The sequence below is a fragment of the Doryrhamphus excisus genome, linkage group LG11 (assembly GCF_037039965.1).
Source record: "Doryrhamphus excisus strain RoL-2023G ecotype Guam linkage group LG11, RoL_Dexc_Guam_v1.1, whole genome shotgun sequence".
Taxonomy (NCBI): Eukaryota; Metazoa; Chordata; class Actinopteri; order Syngnathiformes; family Syngnathidae; genus Doryrhamphus; species Doryrhamphus excisus.
In genome coordinates, this window is record NC_136367.1 from 20590551 (window position 1) to 20613323 (window position 22773).

Here is a 22773-nt window from a genome sequence, read left to right on the forward strand (position 1 = left end):
GATGTGTAACCCCATCACTGCAACAACAAAGACCGATAAGTTTTGAGAAATAAACACTGAATTCTCCAGTTTTCCAGTCTAAAAGCTTTCTCGTGACCGTGTACGCATGCAGCAACTTCGGCCCAAAGTAGTCCGGACAAAGGGTCAATGATTTGGCACAATACAGCCGGTCGTGCTACTCTCACGGCACCGTGACCTCCAGAATATGACTTTAACTTTGTCACAGGTTCGCCACATTAACAGCAACACAATCACCGGATCGCAAATCACACACAAGTTATGACAGTTGCACGATGCGTTATGGGATGACATTGAGGGAGAAAGCGGGAAGGTACGAGGCCACGCTGTGTCGCCCGGTTAGATACCTTCCCTTTTAGTGTGATGCAGCCTCCACAATGTTCCAGCGTGACGCATGACTGCTGCTTGAATGTTAATGAGGGCTCCTTTAGACGTGCATAAATTAAATGATTAGATGTCCGCAATCATGCAAGGTCCTTAGGTGTCCCCTATTTACAGCATTTGAAATGTAGCTGCCTCTATTTACGACACGACTCCCCCCCCGCGCAGGCTTCGCCACCTGAGCGGCCCGACGCTTTGAAAAGACGAGTATTTTAATGAGCTGTAAATGAATCATTCTGGGAGAGTGACAAGGCGAGGAGCCTTTACCCCTTTGAGACGACAACGTCAGGAATTGCAGATGAAATAGATAGAAATATATCCTGCTAAAGAAAACACTTTCTATCTTAATTGCTCGTTAGAGTCACAGGTGACCTGGAGACTTTGGGCGAAGGTACACCCTGGATTGGTTGGAAATATATATTCCGCAAAAAATACACTTGCTGAAAATTCACAGTATAAAAACTTATAAAAACATATAAAAATGTATAAAAACGTGATTGATCGTGATTAACTCATTCGCTACCAAAGACATTTCAGAAGTCTTTTTCAACCAGACCAAAGACATCTTTATACGTCTTTCACAGGGGGTGTTTTGGGGCGCTAGAGGCAAAACGAGGTGATGATACAACTCCACAATAGAAGAGAACATGTTTGGTGCAGTTTTAAGCCGGTAGAACGGCTTCTGGGTGACGGAAGTGCATTTTATAAGAACTCGGTGCGGAGTCTTGTAGCGTTGAAGAAGGGAAATTCGGATGGATTCACTCGCTTGAGCGTGGACACACAGAGTTCAATTCCAAATGTGAAAACTGTAAATATTTCATTGTTAAATTTCATGTAAAACAACCGTTCTTTGTATTGTTTATGTTGCGGCACAGTTATTTATATATTTTGGCAAAATATTTATGGCAAAATTAGTGTCAAACAACTCAAAATCTACCTCTTTAAATCTGTTTTTAATTTAAAAATGTAACTTTTTATACCTGACTGCTGTGCCCCGCTTTTACTCTTGTTTTAGCTGTGTATTAACCAATGAATGTTGTATTTTAATGTATCTTTACTCTGTTTACTTGCTTTTACTCAACTCCGTTCTTCTGTAAAGTGTCTTTGAGTATCTTGAAAAGCGCTATACAAATAAAATGTATTATTATTATCATTATTATTAAAGTGAAATGCACCTTTTCACACAAAGCTTTTTTCTCCCATTTTTTGTTGAGAAGTGATATTTTGCTGAAAACTACCAATGTTCCACTGCTCATTACTAAAGAATGGAAAAAGGTATAAACATTCTTATGAATGATGACCTTTATTGACCTTTATTTTGGTTTAAACCGTGCCGATATAATGGAGCCCTGCAACACAAAATTCTGTGTGCCTTGAAAAATCAGTCAAAATACTCAAAAATAGTTGAAAAACGGCTAGGATTGAATGAGATAATTGAATATTTTACTCGATTGCATTAAGCATGGCATAATTCCGGATTCTCAGCCGGCACTTCATTAATCAGCAGAAGAATTCAGCGTGCCTTCTTGCAACTAGAAGTGAATTTATATTTGATCTAACTTTACATTCATACTTCTCTAATGTGGATCCAAATTGTCCATTGAGGACCGTATAACGCCTTCTAATGGACAGTCGCTGACGGATTCTTTTGACTCAATCGAGCACCTTTTTTAGATCCCCCGAGAAGACCCTTGAGTCCCTCAACAATGAAAAGTACCCGAGTGCAGCCAGCCTGCGGTCGTCCATTTGAAGCACCGAGTGGCCTTTTTGTGTTTTTTGTGGTGAGAGAGAGCGAGAGAGCGAGAGAGAGAGAGAGAGAGAGAGAGAGGCGATCAATTTCTCTTAAAATTGTACGTTTTTCACCCCCGCTATTTATTAACGTAATGAATTTCTGACTGCAGTGCCAGTTCCACTGAACCTGCTCGGCGGCGTAATCCTGTGAAACATTTGTTCACCGCCGCTGGGGAACGTAATATGAAGGCAGGGCTTACAGTACCATCAATATGCCCAAGATGACAATCGCACGTCTTATAGATATTAATGGAAGAGCAAATTAAATCAAAGTTGGAGTACGGCATTTGGGGCTATGATCAATGCCTTTTGCACGGCCAGATTTAATATGGGGTCGGTAATTTGAGTATCCAAACAAAATGTGCATCTTAATGTGGAAGATGAAAGTGATCCCACATGGGGTCGGAATAATACATTAGCTGCATTGTAATCCGAGAACTCCGAGTGCAATGTTTCACTTGCTTGTTATTAATGTCCAACAGAAGCCTGATAGATGCAGGATGTGGTCTGTCGGAATTGTTTTTCAACACCTCTTGAGATGTCACTGGAGAACTTTCCAAAAAAAAAAAAAAAAGCATAATGGTGTTCATAAGTGAGTTAATATCAAATGTGAAACAAACAAATGCTAATTAGCGCCACAAGCAAGGACACGTTGGTGCTGTTGCATTCACATTCGATTAAGAAAGAACACATCACGTTTGTCTGATTACGGTTTTTTTTTCTCAGCCAGTACACTAATAAGCATAATGGATATTTCTTGTTTTTAGCCTTTCTTCCTGCTTCTTTGACCACATTTTTGAGCTGCTTTACTATATATTTAGTTACTGCTTGTGATGCCCGATATCGATATTGTCCAACTCTTGTCCATATGTGTAACATGGCATATCTCCTGTGGTGGAATTAACACATATTGATTTTCATCATCGGGAAAAAATCACATACCAATGTCGACTGATATCACATTTTTATGCTGGTATCAAGTCGATAATTATTGGCCATCCCAAGTTGAGGAAGTTGAGGAAGCTGAAGTAAGTGCCAATACAGAGTCTATGGAGACATTTCTGCACCCTTCCAGATAGTGAAAGCTAAGCTTGTGTGCATGCAAAGTGAAATCTATGTTTGTGTGAAGGTGAAAACTAAGCTGGTGTGAGTGACAACAATGCATATGCAGTCATATCTCAGTGTTTATATCTCTGTTATCTAACTGTGACTGTGGATTGTGAGTGTGTACAGTGTGTGTGTACTGTGCATCATGGAGGCTAACAATCTGGCTAACAATCGATTGTTTTATTTTTGTTTTAATGTTCTATTATTAGTCAAACCATATTGAAATACAAGTGATGTAGTATTCTGGTCCCTAGGCAGCAGTAATGTCACAAAACATTGAGATACTATTACCTTACATTACATTACATTAACACTGCATGTCCGACATGCCAGAATGAACAAAAGTTCTCCTCCCATTCTGTGTGGAAGTGGTAATTTTTTTGGTTTCTTGAGTTTAGAAGAAATAAATGTGAGCTCGCTAACTGGTTAGCCGACTAGCTTTTTAGCTTAAAGGCTGTTTCGAGTCCCCGCAGCGTAAGAGTTACAATGCGGTGTAAACAATGAATAATAGGAGTGTAAAGGTGACTATCGGGACAATCTTAAAAAATTTTTTTGGAAAGCCATAAACAGCTTTTCTATGCTCCAACTACAAATATAGTATTTCATTTATTAACATTAAATCGTATATCATGGAAATTCATTTAACCAACTAACCGCACTAAACGAGGGCATACAGTAATTATATTTTTACACTGAAAAATAAATTTTACTATTTTGCCACCAAACCAATTTATGCAACCAAAAGATCTGGAGCGCTGACTCCTTTTCGGGAGTCGTGCCAAAATAACCAGCTCCCTTGAAAGAGCTGAAATTTCCATCACTGCTCGTCTTTTAGTCTTTTACTGGTCAAATCAGATAAATGATGATGTAATATTGCAGAGGCTTATTTTGGTCTTACAAACCGAGGCACGACGGAGAAGATTGTTGGAGTCAATTCTCATGTAGAAGACGACAGAAGGACATCCAATCCAAAATTCTTGTCCGCAATACGATGTGATGTTCTGGCAATTCTTCTCCCGCGTGAATAAATGAATGTTGACATTTATTTTTACTGACAACAGCGCCATCATACTCAAGCCTGTTAATAAGGTGTAGCATTTTATCTTCAAACATTTCAGTGAAGGCGTTTGTAACAAGAGCGTGTTATCCATCAATAAAAGTCTATTGATATTGTCAAATGTCAACATCTCATCCATAAACCCGAGGGTCCTCTCAGCAACACACATATGGCCTCGCTGTGTTGTTCAGCATCGACCCTGAGGTCCCCGTGAACGTCTGCTGCAGTAAAACGTTGCACGTCCTGACAGACTGCTACATTAATCAAACTTGATCTGAAGTGTGAGGGCGCGAGAGCCTTTCCTTTTTTTTTGGCTGCAAGCACGACATCATTGTACAATGTTCCTCCTCCGCAAAAATGACTATGATTTTGGAACATTTAACACCTAATATATTAATATCACACAATAAGGAATTTTCAAATGAGGTTAAAATAATTTAATATGATTATGAATATGTTTAGAATCATCAAAATGAGTCAAAGCATTTTGTATTTTATTGTGTTTGACATGCCACATTCAGTCTAAATTAGTGCACAGGTTATAAAGCCATTTCCAAAGCTTTGGGGCTCCAGCTAACCACAGTGAGAGTCATTGCCCACAAATGGCAAAAACATGCAACAAAAGTGAACCCCGCCCCGCTTTTAGCCTTGTTTTTAGCTCTGAATGAATGCATGGATATTGTATTTTAATGCATATTTTACTCTGTTTTCTACTCAACTCTACTCTATTCTACTCAACTCTATTTTTATTTATTTTTCTCTACTGCAAAGCATCTTTGAGTACTCTGAAAAGCGCTATACAAATAAAATGTATTATTATTATAATATAATATTATTATTATATATTTAATATATTACATATATTATATATATAATATATTAATAATAATAATTATTATTATTACCTATTATTATTATTATTATAATAATCTATTATTATAACCTTCCCCGGCCAACCAAAATGACCCCAAGAGCACAGCAACAACTCATCCAAGAGGTCACAAAAGAACATTCAGAGAGTCTAATCTTTCTTTTGGTAGGTTCCATGTTTATATATCCATAAAACAAAATATTATTTGTGCTTTGAAAGATCAGTTAAAAGTTAAGTTAATGAAACGTTTCATTTGAAAACTACATTTTGTGCTCAGTTTTGTTGTCACTGACTAATATTTACATTTGTTTTATGATCTGAAACATTTAAGTGTGACCAACATGCAAAAAAAATACAAATAAAAATTGTATTATTAATATGTATGAATTTAAATATCATATTTCTTGATTAAAAATATCATTGTAACTCATTGATTTGCTTCATGTGTCTGTCACTCATTTTTAAAGCCAAATAAAGAATATTCTAAAATGTTTGTCCCTTTGTTTTAAATGTGATTTTGAGTGACATCAATGGCCGCCTTTCTACATGTACACTGCCCCTCAGTGGTGACATGGTGGTATGACCTGCTAAAGACAAGCTGCTTATGATGGAACGGCCTCGGCCATATTTCGGGGACATAAACGGAAGAAAAGTTAGATTTTTCATCATAAATTGCAAGCAACGATAAGAATCACAATGGTTTGTACGATATGAACGCACATGGAGTTAAATAGCAGAAAGCAGAGGAGATGATCAGATCTCACTCCATATCTTAATGGGATCCTCTCACACGCCATTCCCATTAATGGCCAATCCCCCAATTATGTAAATGAGAGAGCGGACGCTAGCTCAGAGAAGCTGAAGTTGCTCACATAAACAGCAACAGTGTCACATTGCACCCAGAGCTAATTGGTCACTACTTTTCATATAATTGCAGCCGATGGGGTCACGTCTTTGGCTAACCTCTCTTTTAAGTATTGTTTTTCAGCACACAAACAGTTAATGGAGCAATTAAGATGAGGCTGACAAGCACCACTCGTGGGGACCATTTGGCAAGGCACGGATGGGAAGAGGAGGACGGGGATGGTGGACACGCTACTCCTGAGTCTTCAACCTGAGAGGGAGTCAAGGTGCGTGCGGCATCCAGTCTCTGGATGTGGGCGGGAAGCCTGAATCGGTTCGTCTGGATCAGCACTTGGTGAGTTTTGACGTATAAGGGATGTTGAAAATACTGTCAACATGACACGCTACAGTACACATACTAAACATGTCAACACCACCCCGGCGGTACCTCGGAAACCCAAGCATTTTTCCCATAGGAAATACTAGGATTCCGATTCATCTGTTCCAGACACCCAAAAATATGAACACGGTTCATAGAGATGAATTATCGTTTTACATAGAAAGAAGACAGCAATTATAAATAATAATTCAAATGTGGAAAAATCTTATTATCATCTTTGATTTCTTCTTTCTTCAATTTTGCAATGACCTCTGTCTTTGGCCCCATGGCGGGTTATTTTCCCAATCCAGGTTTGACTTAAAATACACTTTAAGATTACATGTTGATGAAAATCAATACATATTGATGACTTGTAAATATTTCAGTGTTAAATTTCATGTAAAACAACCATTCCTTGTATTGTTTATGTTGCGGCACAGTTGTTTATATATTTTGGCAAAATATATACCATGCCGATATAACGGAGCCCTGGAAGACAATATTCTGTGTGCCTATACTAGGATTCCGATTCATCTGTTCCAGACACCCAAAAATATGAACACCAACACATTTTATAGAGATTAATTACGTACAGAGAAGACGGCAAACAATTATAAATAACAATTAAAATGTGAAAAAAGTTCTTATTATCGTCCTTGATTTCTTCTTTCTTCATCAGGATGCAATTTTGCGATGACAACCGTCTTTGGCCCCGTGGCGGGTTATTTTTCCAATCCAGGTTTGACTTAAAATACACTTTAAGATTACATGCTGATGAAAATCCATACTTATTGATGACCTGTAAATATTTCAGTGTTAAATTGCATGTAAAACAACCATTCTGCGTATTGTTTATGTTGCGGCACAGTTGTTTATATATTTTGGCAAAATTAAAAAGCTTTTTTTCTCTCATTTTTTGTTGAGAAGTGATATTTTGCTGCAACCTACTAAATTACTAAAAAATGGAAAATGTAGAAACAAATGTTTTTTTCTAATGAATGATGAGAGTTTGACCTTTATTTTGGTTTAAACCATGCCGATATAATGGAGGCCTGGAATGCAATATTCTGTGTGCCTATACTAGGATTCCGATTCATCTGTTCCAGACACCCAAAAATATGAACACCAACACATTTTATAGAGATGAATTATAGCTTTACATACAAAGAAGATGACAAACAATTATAAATAACAAAAAAAATTGAAAAAAGTTCTTATGATTGTCCTCTTGCACGTTCTTTGGCCCCATGGCGGGTTATTTTCCCAATCCATGTTTAACTTTAGATACACTTTAACATTACATGTTGATGAAAATCCATACTTATTGATGACCTAGACCAGGAGGGACCAACAAAAATGTAAGGATGCCAGGTACCATTTGCCGATCAATGTCCGAATTAAGGATGCATTATTGTAATCAGTGTTGTAGGTACTGTGGACAAAATGAGTAAGCGACGCCTGGCCGACCCCTTCAAGTCTGGGCGGTCCTTTGAAGGATAATTGGTTTTATTTTTGCCATCCAAAGTGGCGGCTCTGATACGCTGCTGTCACTCTTGGGGCATGATGGCTTGTGATTTCATCATGTTTTTTTTGTTTTTTTTTTTACTTTTACTCTTTCTCACTCGCATCTCGCCTTTCGGGGAGGGGGGGTTGTTGACACCCCTCTCATCCACTCAGAATTTGAGGCCGCTGGTGCAGCGCTGCCTGTCAGATATTCCTGCTGGAAGACTGGCTCAAGTGACAGATCTGCAAGCTGCAGTGGTCCACTTGGCATCTGATGCATCGGAATACATGACAGGGCATAACTTAGTCATACAGAGGGGCCAAAGTCACCAGTAGGAGTGTTGAGGTAAAGATAACTTTGGATTTTTCTTTCATAGAAACGCGACTAAAACGGCTCGTAATCACTTGCAAGGCTTGATGAACGTAAATTTGACATATGGTATGCGCATTGTTGCACATATTACATGTTAGTGGATAAATACGTGCATCAGAAACCTTTCATTGTGTTATCATTTCAGAAAAAGCATTATTTTCATTGTGTCTCACGCAGAAGATTAATCTTCCACTGCTGTTTGATCGCCTTGTTTTCAACCATTTCGTGCCTTTGTTCAACACACCATGCACACTCACAATAAATAATCATTTAAATGACATGCACCAAGATTAGTGTCTGTTCCTGTCAAAGAACAAAAAACAAGAAACAAGAAAGGCGATGATGTGACATAAGAGTGCTACAAACTTGGAAAGAATACGGAGCAGGTAATCAGAGGTGATGGGGAACACCTGTGCAGAATCAGCCAGGGTGAACGAGCTTCGTGATGAGGGATTGGCATCATGGGGGGGCGGGCGGCAGGGAGGATTGCCTATTATTAGCATCAACTTCATTCTTTGCTTTTAAAAAATCTATTTACTCTTGAATACTCTTGAATAATATTTCAACTTTCATCTTCAAGAACTGTTGTATATATTTTTTTCAGAACCAAAATTTTCAAAAACGTTATTGTGTTTTGTTTGTTTCTCTTAATACAACATTTAAAATAATATTATATAATTATTATTATACGTATATAATAATTAATAATTATATAATTATATTATATTATTATTTCTTTAATATTTTAACTTCATGCTGCTTCATCAGACTTTATTTTTCCTCATAATAATACAAATGTCTTTTTCTTAGTATTCACTTTATCCTTTTTTTATGCATTTTTTTATTTTCAAGTTTCATCTTGCAAATTTTCTTCTTGTTTATATGACTTTATTGCGATAATATTTTTAGTTATTCTTGCAACATTCTAACAAATTTTCAATATTTATATAACTTCATTGGTTATTTTGTTTGTTTTTTCTAATGTTACCACTTTAAAAAATACATTTATAGATTTAAACTTTACATTACAAAAATTCCTTTACTTTTCTTCATAATTACGTTATTCTCGTAAATTTGTGACTTTTTCTCCTTGGCTCCTGGTTAGTTACTGAGTTAGTTACAGGAGTTAGAAGTGTTAGGAGTTAGTTTTAAAATAAAAACAAAGGTACCACTCCAAACTGATTTTTACTCAAAAATAAAAAGAATACACTGAGAAATTAATAAAACACAATAAGGTAATTGGAAAGGAGAGCCCTTGATAATGTGACTAAAACATGGAATTCCAACATTTGGCTAAATGCCTCGCAATAAGCTCAGGACACCTTGGTTAACATATTCCAGCTCAATTATATTTCTCTTCAGCTGCATTCTTATCTGGAACCTTTCCTGGCCATCACAGGTTCTGTTTCCCTTCAGCCCATTTTCCCGATAATGGAGCTTATCACCACGGTGCGCCAAAAGTTGCCGCTGGAATGAAGCTCAAGTCAACCTCATGAGCGCTAATTGCGTCCCCTTTAATACATATTTACAGAATGTCACTTCAAAGAAAGGCGGCGTCCATTGAGACACCCAGTTAGCACAGGAAATGACATGACTTCACCGCACATCAAAATGAGCAAACAAGCTGCTGATAAATAAAACAGTAATAAGAGAGATGGGGGAGGGGGGGGGGTCCTGTTTTGGCGCCTGCATTTGGCAAGATTTGCTCAGGTCCCTGATTGCTGGAGGAAGGACGGAAGGAATGCTCCAATTAACACTACATGCACACACACACACACACACACACACACACACAAAGAAAGAGCCATTGTTGCGAGGTTGCAAATTGGGCTCCCTAATTGAATGGAACAATTAGAGCAAATGTTTGGTTGATTCATCCCTGAAGATGTCATCCAATTAAGCTCCGTTGCTTTGTTTGATGACTTGAATCGTTCCTTCTCAAATCAGACTCCTGACATGAAAGAAGGCGTGGCTTCCTTGTTGTTACGTCCGAGTCGACGGCCATATTTGGGCACCAGACGTACGTACTGCAGTATGTGACTGCGTCAATTTCAATCAAAAGGTATTGCTAATAACTAAAAGTACTGCAAACTGACTGCATTTTAAATATTCCAGCAGTATTCCAGCAGCATTCCAAACATTCTGTTCACATAAAAAAAAAAACACAGCTAGCTGCCTGAAACATTCCCATCCATCATACGCCAAGAAAAAAAGGAGCCAAGGTAAGGTAAGGTGAAACATCATCACCAATTCCCGTCACGTCATGCCACCAAGGTAAAACACAGCAGTATTCTAGTATTCTTGGAGGCTATGGAGCTAGCTAGTAAGCTAACTCAATAGGGTCTTTGATTTACTTATGTAAAACTTAAGAAAGTGTTGCAAACTGAGTTGGGACGATGGACAAAGAAGGTCAAAAGTTACCACTTCCACACTGCATGAGAGTATTTTATTTCTAATCTAATGTCACAACATTACTGATGTCCAGTGTCGATGATAATACGCTATAGTTAACCACAATCATTCATTGATCATTCAATAGATTTTTAAATAACACAATTTAATAAAGGCGTGATATTCAAAACTATGATTTTAACTTTGTTTACCTTTTTCTACGACAGAAAAGACCCAACATATCAGTAATGGTGAACATCACTGAAAATGAGATCCACAATAATAAACATATTATTGAATGGATGATAAAACACTTGTAGTACTACTACTAACACATGCAGTTTTTCGAGGACATCAAATCCATAAATTGCTGTAATATTAATTGCCTCCACATTCCAGCTACGCTCCGTCCTCAGGAACAAAAGCAGGGAGTCATTTGTTTGCCGTGACGATCACAGATGCCGCACACCGCATGAGATGGCGAGAAAGGCTCTCATTTCCTGTTGGTTTATTAATCATCACATGGAACGCTCCAAGTTGCAGGCAACTTTAGTAGTTAACCCCCGTCACCCGCCAAAGTGACTGCCAAGCGACTCGGCTGTGAGACCGCCATGATGGATATCAGCCAGCTGTAGAGTCGTGCCGCATCGGCCAATGTTTGCGGCAGGAAAAGAAGCGAGAGAGCGAGAGTAAACCGTGAGAGGGGGCCCAAATCGGCAAGATAGCCCGGTTTGACTGCGCCGGATAAAGGTTGGACCTCAGAGGAGCAAAGCGAGGAGGAGCAGAGCCCAGGGCTTACACGCAGATTGAAGGTGAAATCCGACTTATCAGGACAGGAAACACAGCTCAAAATGCCTAACAGCACTAATCCTCACTCAAGACCTGGTGATACCGCCTCAAAATACCATTGAGAAAATGCCTTCATCCTTTAAATAAACCTGCATTGATGTTTTTTTTCTGCCTTAAAGAGCGGTAATCCCCAGGGAAGATACAAAGAGAACATTCTCTAAAACCCTCCTTAACATTCACCCTGCTACTTGCCCATCTCGAGTGGGAGAAAACACTCGTTATGAGGCTCGCCTTCCAAATTTGGAAGTCTTTGGAGCAGATAAGGACTTCAAATGATGGACGCTATTTCCAGATTGTTGCTGTAATCCGTGTTAACATGCATCTTAGATGTTGAAGAAGGTCATCGTGCAGCCGCATCAACACCAATGTTTCTTGTCTGGGTGTCCTTTTACAGTTTTGGACATAACTCGGAAAATAGTGTTTGATGATATGGAGTGTGTATATATATATATATGTGTGTGTGTGTGTGTGTGAGTTGAAGGGTTTACACACTCACACACACGCACAAAAAAAAAATTCTATGCAGCAGATGGGCAAAAAGCTGTCATTGTGCGTTTTAATTGGGCATTTATGGCCACTTTTTGGGCTTCCACTCGGCTCCAACAGGTCCCATCTGATTAGACATTATGACAATATTAAAACAGATGTCCAGAACAATAAAGTAAATTCCTGAAGGAGCGTACGTAATGTGAGTAATTGATCATTTTTTTTCTCTATTTACCAGCATGCTCCTGTTAAACAGATTGCCCCTGCAGTCAGGAGTGGGGCCCATATGGCGCAGCGGTTTACTGGCGATTTGACTAAAGCGCTGATGAAGTGTTGCCGTTCCTCCAGAGGAAACCTGTTGGAGGACGAACATTTTTACTGCCCTCACTAAAGTCCAAAAATGTCTTCCGCTGTTCAAACAAGGCTGCCGGTACGGGCCGGGCTTTTGCCATTGCACAGGAAGCCCGCCTGCCTTCCCGAGTCGGACCTCGGGGTGCCTTCCATATCCTCCAGAGCGCTCAACAGAGAGGGGATGTTTATTATGATGCAAACCCGCCTTGGCACGATGCAATCGCAACACTTGTATTTCCTGCTTTACTGTAAGCAGGGCTTGAAGCTTCTCCATTGAGCTATTTAAAGGGATACACTTTACACTTTGCCGTAAAAAGCTGGCTGATCTTGTTTTAAGTTTTGCAATAAACAGCAACCACACAGGACACATAAAGCATTTTTCATACTTTCATTTGGCAAGCTCGGCTGATGAATGTCTGACGCTGAAGAAAAATGTTTGCAAATGTGTACTTCGCCACAATAAAATTGTATTTAACTTTGTTCTCCTTCGCCTCCTCCTCCCATCCCGACACTTGACGCCAAATGGAGGGATTTAAAGGAGACATGGCAACGCTCCAGAGTGATGCCGGGGAAATAGAATCATCACTCACCTATTAGACTGGCCGTGAAGGCGGTGCTGATAATCTGGCCGTCTCCGTGCTTCAACATCAGTCTGCCTGCCGCCTAAGGCGAGGATTCGGGGGAAAGAACGACATTATAATATCAGCCACAGGCTTAGACGGGCCCAAACACAAAAACATGTACAGTAATCCCTCGCCGCTTCACGCTCTCACTCCGTCACCGTTTCTCAAAAATAGATTCATTAAGAAATCTTGCATTACATCCCATAATTAAACAAATCGGCATATTTAAGTTCAGTTTACATATGTTTACATTAAGCATTTTCAATCATAAAAACTGCAAAATGAAATAAAATACAATACAAGGCATTCAGAAGATGCATTCAAAGGCTTTGTGATGAAATGTAGTATTCTACACTGGCCGCTAGGTGTCAGTAATGCTCCCCCAGGTAAAGAAAGGCTTTTATTCTGCTTTAAATGTTCTCACAACAGGAAATACAATCCCAAACACAAGCTACTGTTGTGCCCTAACCCACAGTAAGCAACCTTAACCCCTGATGTTAATTAATGCCCCCCCCCACTCAGTTCTCTTGTACCAAAACACATTTACAGCAATTTATGTCTTAAATACGGCTTATTTTCTTTTATTGCGTCTATTATATTGGGCAACACAAGTGTTAATGTGACTATAGGGGTGTTATTTCATGTCTAGAGGGCTCTAATAGTGTAAAAGAAAATTATTACTATTACAAATGGCCGATAATTATCCATTATTGGACCTGATATCAGCATAAAAATGTGATATCGGTCGACACCGTTATCAGATTTTTTTTTTTACCCAATCATGAAAAACGATACTTAGAAAATACATGACACATGGTTCATTCCACCACAGGTCAGTTGGATTAAATGTTATTTACATTATTTACATTTCTATGTATTACATTTACATGTTCTATGCCACTTATCCTCACTAGGGTCACAGGTATGCTGGAGCCTATCCCAGCTCTCTTCTGGCGAGAGGCGGGGTACACCCTGGAATGGTCGCCTGCCAATCACAGGGCACATATAGACAAACAACCATTCACACTCACATTCATACCTATGGACAATTTGGAGTCAGTTTTAACCTAGCATGTTTTTGGAATGTGGGAGGAAACCGGAGTACCCGGAGAAAATCCACGCATACACAGGGAGAACATGCAAACTCCACACAGAGAATCGAACCCACGTGTTCCAGATCATTCCCCTTAATTCACTGAAGGGTAGTGCTTTAATGCCATCATAACCATCACATCCAAAACGTATCCTAGTGTAGGCTGCCATCTGCTGGCTGAAAACACAAATTACACCAAGTATTCCAGCTATTGAAGGCCTCCTTTTACATGGGGAATTCAGTTGAACCATGACATGCTTTTCATTTGAAATATCCATCTTATATATGTATGGATGCTGAGTTAACTAATTAATCTGTCATCAGATTGCTCATTTTTCTAGTCTGGACCACATTATCCATATTTTAGTGACCATTTTTAGTTTATTTTCTCAAGGCACAACATTACACAAAAAATTAAGCAAACATTGACCAGATCGTCACAGGTTGTCACTGCAATGGACTTTGGATGATATCACAGGAATGGTTCCATCTGGGGATGCCCTGCAGCTCCGTCATCGGATTCAGGTCTGGAGAAAGGCTCGACCACTTCATCGTCTTCTTCTTCAGCTTCCTCAGCAAGGCAGTCGTCATCTTGCAGGTGTTGTTGATGTTGAGAAACTGCCATTCGGTCCAATTTCCCAAGCGAGGGGATCACGTGAACCACAGCTCCCCAGCGCTGGCAGCACTCATGCCCCAGACTGTGATGTGACCACCACCATGCTTGACTGAGGTAATACACAATCACCTTGGCCCTTACTTGTGTTGCCAGGTGAACAGGCGGCGTCTGCAACATTAGTCGAAATATGGCTGCAATTGCCGAGGTCTTCAAGTTCTTATGTTGTAAAATGTGCTTATTTGTGCCTGTGTTGCCGAGATACAGTCCACACTACGTAAAGACGTGTAAAGTGTTTGTTTTGAACAACATTCATGCATGTGAAATGTGAGCTGGCGGTTTTTATCCATCTTTCCTGACGCAGTCTATCAATAATCGATTCATTATGTTTCAACAAAATTAGTTATGTTTTGGTGATTTTCCGTTGTACATTGTATGTACGTTTGTGATGTATCCACAAGGCATGAACATTATGCATGATGATTTCCAGGACCTTGCTAAAATGAATGACAATTTGAATATACAGTACAATACATTTCTATATTTATATAAAAAACATTTACAGCTTTGAAGCACATGTCCTGGCACATCGGGTCATGTTTACAATTTCATATTAAAAGGAGTCGAAACAAGCAGTTTTAGAGAACGCTTGTTAGAGAACGTTAACTGGTTGTTGGCGTGTCGGTCTGTTCTGGTTTCAACCAATCCTTGGCCGAGGACTAATGAAACTACGTGTGTGTGAGGGCTTCATTCTAAAGAACCAGGGTGTGTTTTGTTTTGTTCCAAGTGAACCAAAAGGTCTTGGGGTCATTTGTCTGTTGTTGATAAGCACATTCTGTATATCTTGCAGAATGCAGAACAGAAAGGAAAATATTCCATTCCTAACAGTTGTGAGGAAAAGCGACAAAGAACTCACCCAAGGACAAGGTGCAAACTCTCCACTGGAAGGCCTGAGCTGGGGTTTAAACCTTTTTGTGTTTTTATGTACCAGCCGTGATGACTAGCGTAACCTACCTGGCTCAGCCGGTCAGTAAACACACCAGGAGAAGGTGTGTCTCATTGCTGAGGTGCTACAAAGTATCGGTGAGCAAGGCACTATAGCAACTAACCGGCACGCTCCTTCTCCTCCCCGCTTGAGATGGAGGTGGAGCTGTGGTGGACGCTAACCGAGCCGTCGGGCGACATCGACGACAGCAAGGGGTCGCTCGGGGAAATGGGTGCCAGTGTGTTGTCCATTACCAGTTCTTTCATTTTACAGGTCCTGGGGTTCCCGTACGGCCCCGGGTCCCCGGTGTCTGTGGGAAGCGAGTCAAAGCTAATGGTGCCGTTGTTGAGGTCCAGCGTGGTTGGAGGGGACATGTCGGGAGCCGAGGTGTGATGGTAGAGCTCCGTGTTGCAGTCGTCGAGCATGGGCTCCTGTTTAATGACCCGGCCCATCAGCTCCGACGTGCACATCGATGGGACGGACATCTCTGTGAGGCCGTGAGCGCGAGCCTGGATCTCCAGCTCCTGTGGAAATCAATTCAATGAAAAATTGGCATTTATCAGTTCGGTTTGGGATGCCGAACCAGCGGTTTTACAGATGGAGGAAAACAATGTCAACAAATTGCTATAGCTTTAAGAATCCTTTATAATATTTATTATTATTATTATTATTTAAAAAAAAGAATCCTTTATTATCACAGTTTTATGTCTCTGGCAAAAATCACAAATAAATGTGCAGGTGATGGTGAATGGGTTCGATTTCAGCTATGTCAACAACCGCTTATGTCGACGTCAGTTAGCCAGTATGAGGTGTGTATATAATATTTATTATTATTAATATTTATTATTATTATTTAAAAAAAAAAACAATCCTTTGTTATTAATGTTTTATATCTCTGGACAAAATCACAAATAAATGTGCAGGTGATGGTGAATGGGTTCGATTTCAGCTATGTCAACAACCGCTTATGTCGACATCAGTTAGCCAGTATGAGGGGTGTATATAATATTTATTATTATTTATTATATTTTTAAAAAAAGAATCCTTTATTATCACCGTTTTATGTCTCTAAAATCACAAATAAATGTGCAGGTGATGGTGAATGGGTTCGATTTCAGCTATGTCAACAACCGCTTATGTCGACGTCAGTTAGCCAGTATGAGGGGTGTATATAATATTTATTATTATTTATTATATTTTTAAAAAAGAATCCTTTATTATCACCGTTTTATGTCTCTAAAATCACAAATAAATGTGCAGGTGATGGTGAATGGGTTCGATTTCAGCTATGTCAACAACCGCTTATGTCGATGTCATTTAGCCAGTATGAGGGGTGTATATAATATTTATTATTATTTATTATATTTAAAAAAAAAGAATCCTTTATTATCACCGTTTTATGTCTCTAAAATCACAAATAAATGTGCAGGTGATGGTGAATGGGTTCGATTTCAGCTATGTCAACAACCGCTTATGTCGACGTCAGTTAGCCAGTATGAGGGGTGTCGAGATAACCGGGTTCTCCTGTAAAAAAAAAAAAAGCAAGCAAAAAACATTCTACCCAATAGCTTTTTGGTCAAAATGACCATTTTGGGGGCTTAATTTCAGATAAGAATTTCAGTTTTTACATCATGGGGGTAAAATTTCAAGGTTCTATGTGCAATAAAAAGATTTGCAATGCTATGAAAGTCCAAATTTTAAGCTTTGATTTAAGTTTTGTGATGTAAATATTGTACAACAGGGGTGTCATTCCTTCATTTTTTGTTGTTTTTTCTTCAATACAGGTCGTTCATTATTATGATAAATCTGGATTCCTTGGACTGATGAAACCAAGGTGAACCCCCACAACAGTGAATAGTATATTTCATATAAAATCTCTTCATTGAAGCTCATCCTATCCATTTTTGTCAATTGACTTAAAGGTAAGTTTTTAGTATGTTAATCCTCCGTGGAAATACCCACCTGTATACGAAGCAACAGGTGACGGTTGGCATGCTCCAGCTTTCTCTGCCTGCATTCAAGTTCTTTGGTCCTCTGCTGCTCCCTTTGGAGTTTCCTGATGTAGTCCACCGAGGCTTTCAGAATGGTGCCCTTATTCCAGCGCATGTCTCTGGGGTATGCAGGAGACAAAAGGTCTAAAGTCAGAGTCAGCTGAGCAGCTGACCGGAACAACACAGGATTCTTCACGGCCATTCTCAACAAATAAACCATTATTTGGACGGTCGTTAAAGTCAGGTTGTAATGGACTAGACTATGTCCGATCAAGACATACACACAGATAAACGAATGAATGAATGAACGTGCATCAATGAGTATAAATACATCCGAAATATACTTACGGATCATTTGACTTTGGGATCAAGGTTCCCAGCTCTTTTATGCGATCGTTGATGTTGAATCGTCGTCTTCGTTCAACTACGATTGCATTTGGTACACATGAAAGATATAGTAAGTATTCAGAACTTTTGCTGCAAAAAAGCTATTAAAAACGTACAAATATTCTGTAGAAACAATATCAGACTTCACTGACATGCAACGTGTTGTCTGTTGAATGACGTAGACTCACTTAGGTTGTGATTGTCTTTCTTCTGGCGTTCTTTGGCGAGCGCACGAACTTCAGCTTCTGTGAAGCCGAGGCAAAATGTAAATATCATAAAAAAGCTACACAAAAGCTCGTCAGTCATCCCTCCCAATATTGCGGTTTGATTAGTAATTACCGTATTTTCCGGACTATAAGTCGCACTTTTTTCAATAGGTTGGCTGTTCCTGCGACTTGTACTCCAGAGCGACTTATAAATGAAAAAAGTGTTTATGTTACATAAACACTGGACACCTTTTCTGTTCATGTTTATTTTTTGTGTAGCTGAATAACCATTGTGTTAGATGGTTAGCATTTTTGGATCAATAACATTGTTAGAACTGGAAAAAAAATGCAATTTATGTTTTTTTTCTACATAATTATGCATTTTTGGCTTGTGTGACTTATACTCCAAATAGTCCAGAAAATACAGTAATTCATACATGAGCGCTGTTTTGTCTAGATTATGGTCTATTATTTGTCAAAACATATTGAAATACAATTGATATGTAGTATAACACTAGGTGGCAGTAATGACATAAAACTTTCTCCCATCCAGTGTGGAAGTGGTAGTTTGTGTCTTGTTAAGTTGAGAAGAAATAAATTTGAGGTTTACAAGTTAGCTTGCTAATTTGCCAGCTAGCGACCGTCTCGGGTCCCTGCAGCATAAGGTGTTGCAATGTGTTGTAAACAATGACTAAAAGTAGCGTGAAGCGTATTATTTCATGTCTACGGGGCCCTGATTATGTTGAAAACTGCATTTAGAAAGTCATAAAGTGGTTTCAAACTACAAAAATACATTCAATGAACTTTAAACTCTATATTGTAGAAATTCAACATGGTCGGGTCTGAAAACAATGAACGGCTATAAACGAGGGATGACTGTAAAGAGAATCAATTCCACGTGCGTTTTACACAAGCTTGGCACTACACATGGTCTACAATATCAAGATACTGGACTATGTCTTGTTATGCTTCGTTATCACACAAAACAACTGACTCTGAAGATTAGAGCAGGAGGCGGAACTAAATGGCGTGCGTACGCCCCGGATCAACACGTGCAATCCATCATCATATTGTGTGCGATTTAGTCGGACACAAAATACCTCTCACAGTCGCTACATCCAAACTTGAAAACAGATTTTACAATTTGGGTTTTGTTGCTTACCTACTGGGAAGCCATCGGACCTTTGATAGGTTTCATACGGGCCACAGGGTCCAGGTTTGCCCAGTACTTGCTTCATGCCGGGAGCTGGAGTAATTATTTGGCAAATGATTGACTTAATCTTGTGCACGTCCAAATTGCACACAATATCAACACTGGACGAGAATCATGTTGTTATTTCTAAATGTTTTTCAATAACAAGCGTATACATGTCTTAAGTGATATGATGATTGGTTCAACAATGCCCAGATATGGAATATGTTGCAGCGTTCCGGTCTTTTACCTGTGTATTCCCTTTTAATGTTGGGTGGACAGGAGTTGCTGATAGCTAAGCCCGGAAGTGGAAGCCCTTGGTTGCCGTAAACATCCAGAAGGTTACCGGATACGGGGATCTTTGGGAAAATAAACAAAGTACAAATAATATATAAAGTGTCTTCCGTACTTAAGATTTGCCTTTTTAATTAAAAAGCATTGAAAGTATTACTGTATTGTTAATTTGCAGTCCTTGATCCATAAGTCCAAGAACATCTTCATTGTAACTGGACTCCAAGCTAATGATATCATCAATAACATCATCCATCTGCATAATAATACAGAACAAATTACGTCACCATTAAAACAGTACAAACAATTAAAAAAAGTACAATCAAGTCACTCAAATGGAATGAAATAATGACCTTTGTTACGCGTACCTCTTTCTCACAGTTAGAGGTGAGGGTCAGATGAGCCATGGGACTGTTGGGGGCGCTGCTGCCGGGCCCGGCTGGCATGCCGTGTTCGGGCGGCTGACTGGGGCACTGGGTGCCAGCTTTACCCTGGGCGCCCAGGGTGGTGGACAGATACTGTCTCATCTGCTGCCTTTGGTTCTGCTGGATGTGGTACTTGCTGGGATTTTCCAGGTGGGACGGCACCTACGCGAGGAAGAATACATTTTGGAGTCCAGGAAGATCACAGAAGTCATGAAACTTTGGGGGTGAGGGGGTCGCCAGACCATCACATTCATATATACCATTAAAAAATGCATAATATGACAATAGTATATAAAATAGTATAAAAATAGTATAAAAAATAAAAATACATAAAAATAACAAAAAAATAAATAAAAATAAATAAAAAATAAATAAAATAAAAAATAAATAAATAAAATAAAAATAAATAAATAAAAGTATAAAAAAGTATAATATAAAATTCTTAAAAAACATAAATCCGAAATGAAGATCAAGATTCAAGATCAGCAATCACATAGAAGAGCTACAAAGCTTGACGCTTGGGTCACATGACCTGTAATGATCCGAAGACTATACTCATTGATCCCTCTGTTCATTCATTCATCCATCTTTGTGTCAAACCCTCGCCAACACAGGAAGAACATGCACACGCCCCAATCGGCCGACGTGCTAACCACCGGGCCGCCATGATGTGCATGGCATCAAACACCGTTGTGCATTCACAACTTTGAAATTGCTCGATGGTGACACCATTTTTAAAGTACAACCCAAAGTAGGCAGCCATTTTTTTACGGGAAAGAAACTTTTGTGGTCATTTTAGTCAAAATGGCCACCAAGTATTTCTCACTTAGTAGCAAAGACTAATAAATATGATAACGTAAAGCCAATCATATCTGTAAAATAACCACAACTAGTATGAATAATAAGTACAAGTGTGAAAAATAATAAAGTTACTAATACAAATTCACCTATAGTGAATTAACTGTAATCATAACAGCAAATAATGGCCACAAAAACCCAAATATGTATACAATTGTATCCATCTCACCTGATAGTGACTGTACTCAAGCATCTCCAGCATGATATTTGAGCGGAAATATGACAAAGCAGACAGCGGCTACATAAAGTGTGTAATCCTTTTATGGTGTCGCGACTGCATGAGCCAATGTGGAAGTCGTCGGCCTTTCCTGCCAATTTAGCAAGGATGTCGGCTCATTAGTTATGCAAGTTAAGAAATGGAGGAGGACACGGAAAAGCATCCTCCCACTGTTGTGTTGTTTGTGTTCAACTATGAATTTATGTCTTTATGGAAGCCGTTTGACGTCACGACTTTCAGCGGACAAAGAAGTCTTTATCCCGTTTGGCCCATCGTCTGCGGGCCAAAGCTTGCTTAAGGCCAGCTAACATTTATTCTTTAGTTCTGCTCATCAAGTATAAACCATCGGTTGTTCTGATCGTCAGGAACACAACAGAGTGTTGGTGCTGCCGTACAAACTGACCAAACGTCAACGTGTGCTGTGTTTCAAGAGAAAGACCGTTTTTTTAATCTTTTTGAACATTTTTATTTCATAAATATAATTACTTATTAGTGTTATTTATTTATAAGAGTCTTACTTTGAAAGCGGACTATATTTTTCAAGCTTACGGGTGCATGAAACATCGATATTGATTTTATCAGAAACAACTTTGTCGGGCCGATGGCATCATTCTTTGTGATTGAGTGTTTGACATCATCTGCTATATTATTTATAGCAGCGTTCAAGCGCCTTTCATGTTACATTTGTGCCAAAGCTTTTTATAGACTTAAATTGGGGAAACAATTGTCCATGGTCCCAAAAAACACAGCCAAAGTGTCCCGAGGGAGGAAATGCGACAAGTGCAAAACATTAAAGAGCGAAACAAACAAAAATAACATGTCAGACAACAAATCAAGCAAAGCCCAAACAAAGGAACATTCACAGAAGCCGCATTTCAAAAACAACTCGGAAATTACAATGACACATCTGTAGGACAATTTTCTGAAATGTCCACTTGATTTGACTTTTTATTTGTTTCAGTTGCCAGCAAGATGGCATGGAAACATCAAAATTCCGTTTTCATAAAACACATCATGCCCAGCCACTGCAGCATCATTTGGATCACAGATGCCAAAAGTATCCTTGTTAGCTCTTAGCTCACACAACAAAAACCAACAACACAAAGGAAATAAATAAAGGTAATGCACACATGTGAGGGGAAAAAGAGAGAAAAAACGCAATAGATCGTATCTATGTATGTCATTCAGAATCATAATCGCCTTTATTGTCATTGTATTGCATACAACAAAATATGAGTGCAACTCCTCGATGCATTTTGTAGAAAGCAAAAATAAAAAATAAGGAAAAAATAAAAATAAAATAAGGAATAAGAATATAAATATTCACAAAATTAAAATAAATGTACTAAATGTAAATATATATAAGAAAATAATATATACATAATATATAATGTAAAAATGTATATAAAAAATATATATACATCAAAAACAATAACCTTTTCAGTAAATAAAATGTAGAATTGCAGTAGCCAAATTTTCATTCATTCCTTTT

At 38.8% G+C, this 22773-nt stretch overlaps 1 protein-coding gene across 3 annotated transcripts; it reads right to left on the reverse strand.

Moving 5' to 3' along the window:
- Positions 1 to 15701: 15701 nt before the first annotated feature.
- mitfa (melanocyte inducing transcription factor a) lies at positions 15702 to 21339 on the reverse strand. Of its 3 annotated transcripts, none has more exons than XM_058054993.2 (9): positions 21234 to 21339; positions 20150 to 20368; positions 19942 to 20037; positions 19741 to 19849; positions 19461 to 19544; positions 18281 to 18337; positions 18054 to 18129; positions 17677 to 17824; positions 15702 to 16238 (listed from the first exon to the last, which is right to left on the reverse strand). In XM_058054993.2, exons 1-9 carry the CDS (start codon positions 21264 to 21266, stop codon positions 15834 to 15836), a joined length of 1227 nt encoding a protein of 408 aa, XP_057910976.2. In that variant the 5' UTR covers positions 21267 to 21339; the 3' UTR covers positions 15702 to 15833. The 3 variants fall into 3 exon arrangements, with proteins under 3 accessions (XP_057910976.2, XP_057910893.2, XP_078650753.1); XM_058054910.2 differs by having other exon boundaries at positions 20135 to 20368; XM_078794627.1 differs by lacking the exon at positions 19461 to 19544 and having other exon boundaries at positions 18281 to 18355; positions 20144 to 20368.
- Positions 21340 to 22773: the final 1434 nt, after the last annotated feature.

Bases quoted from the DNA above. Each gene is read 5' to 3' on its own strand.
- mitfa (XM_058054910.2), bottom strand. From the start codon at position 21,266: ATGCTGGAGATGCTTGAGTACAGTCACTATCAG. The intron at 20,369-21,233 runs GTGAGATGGATA...TTCCTCGCGTAG, and splicing joins TTGAGTACAGTCACTATCAG to GTGCCGTCCCACCTGGAAAA. The intron at 19,545-19,740 runs GTAAAAGACCGG...TAATTACTCCAG, and splicing joins CATTAAAAGGGAATACACAG to CTCCCGGCATGAAGCAAGTA.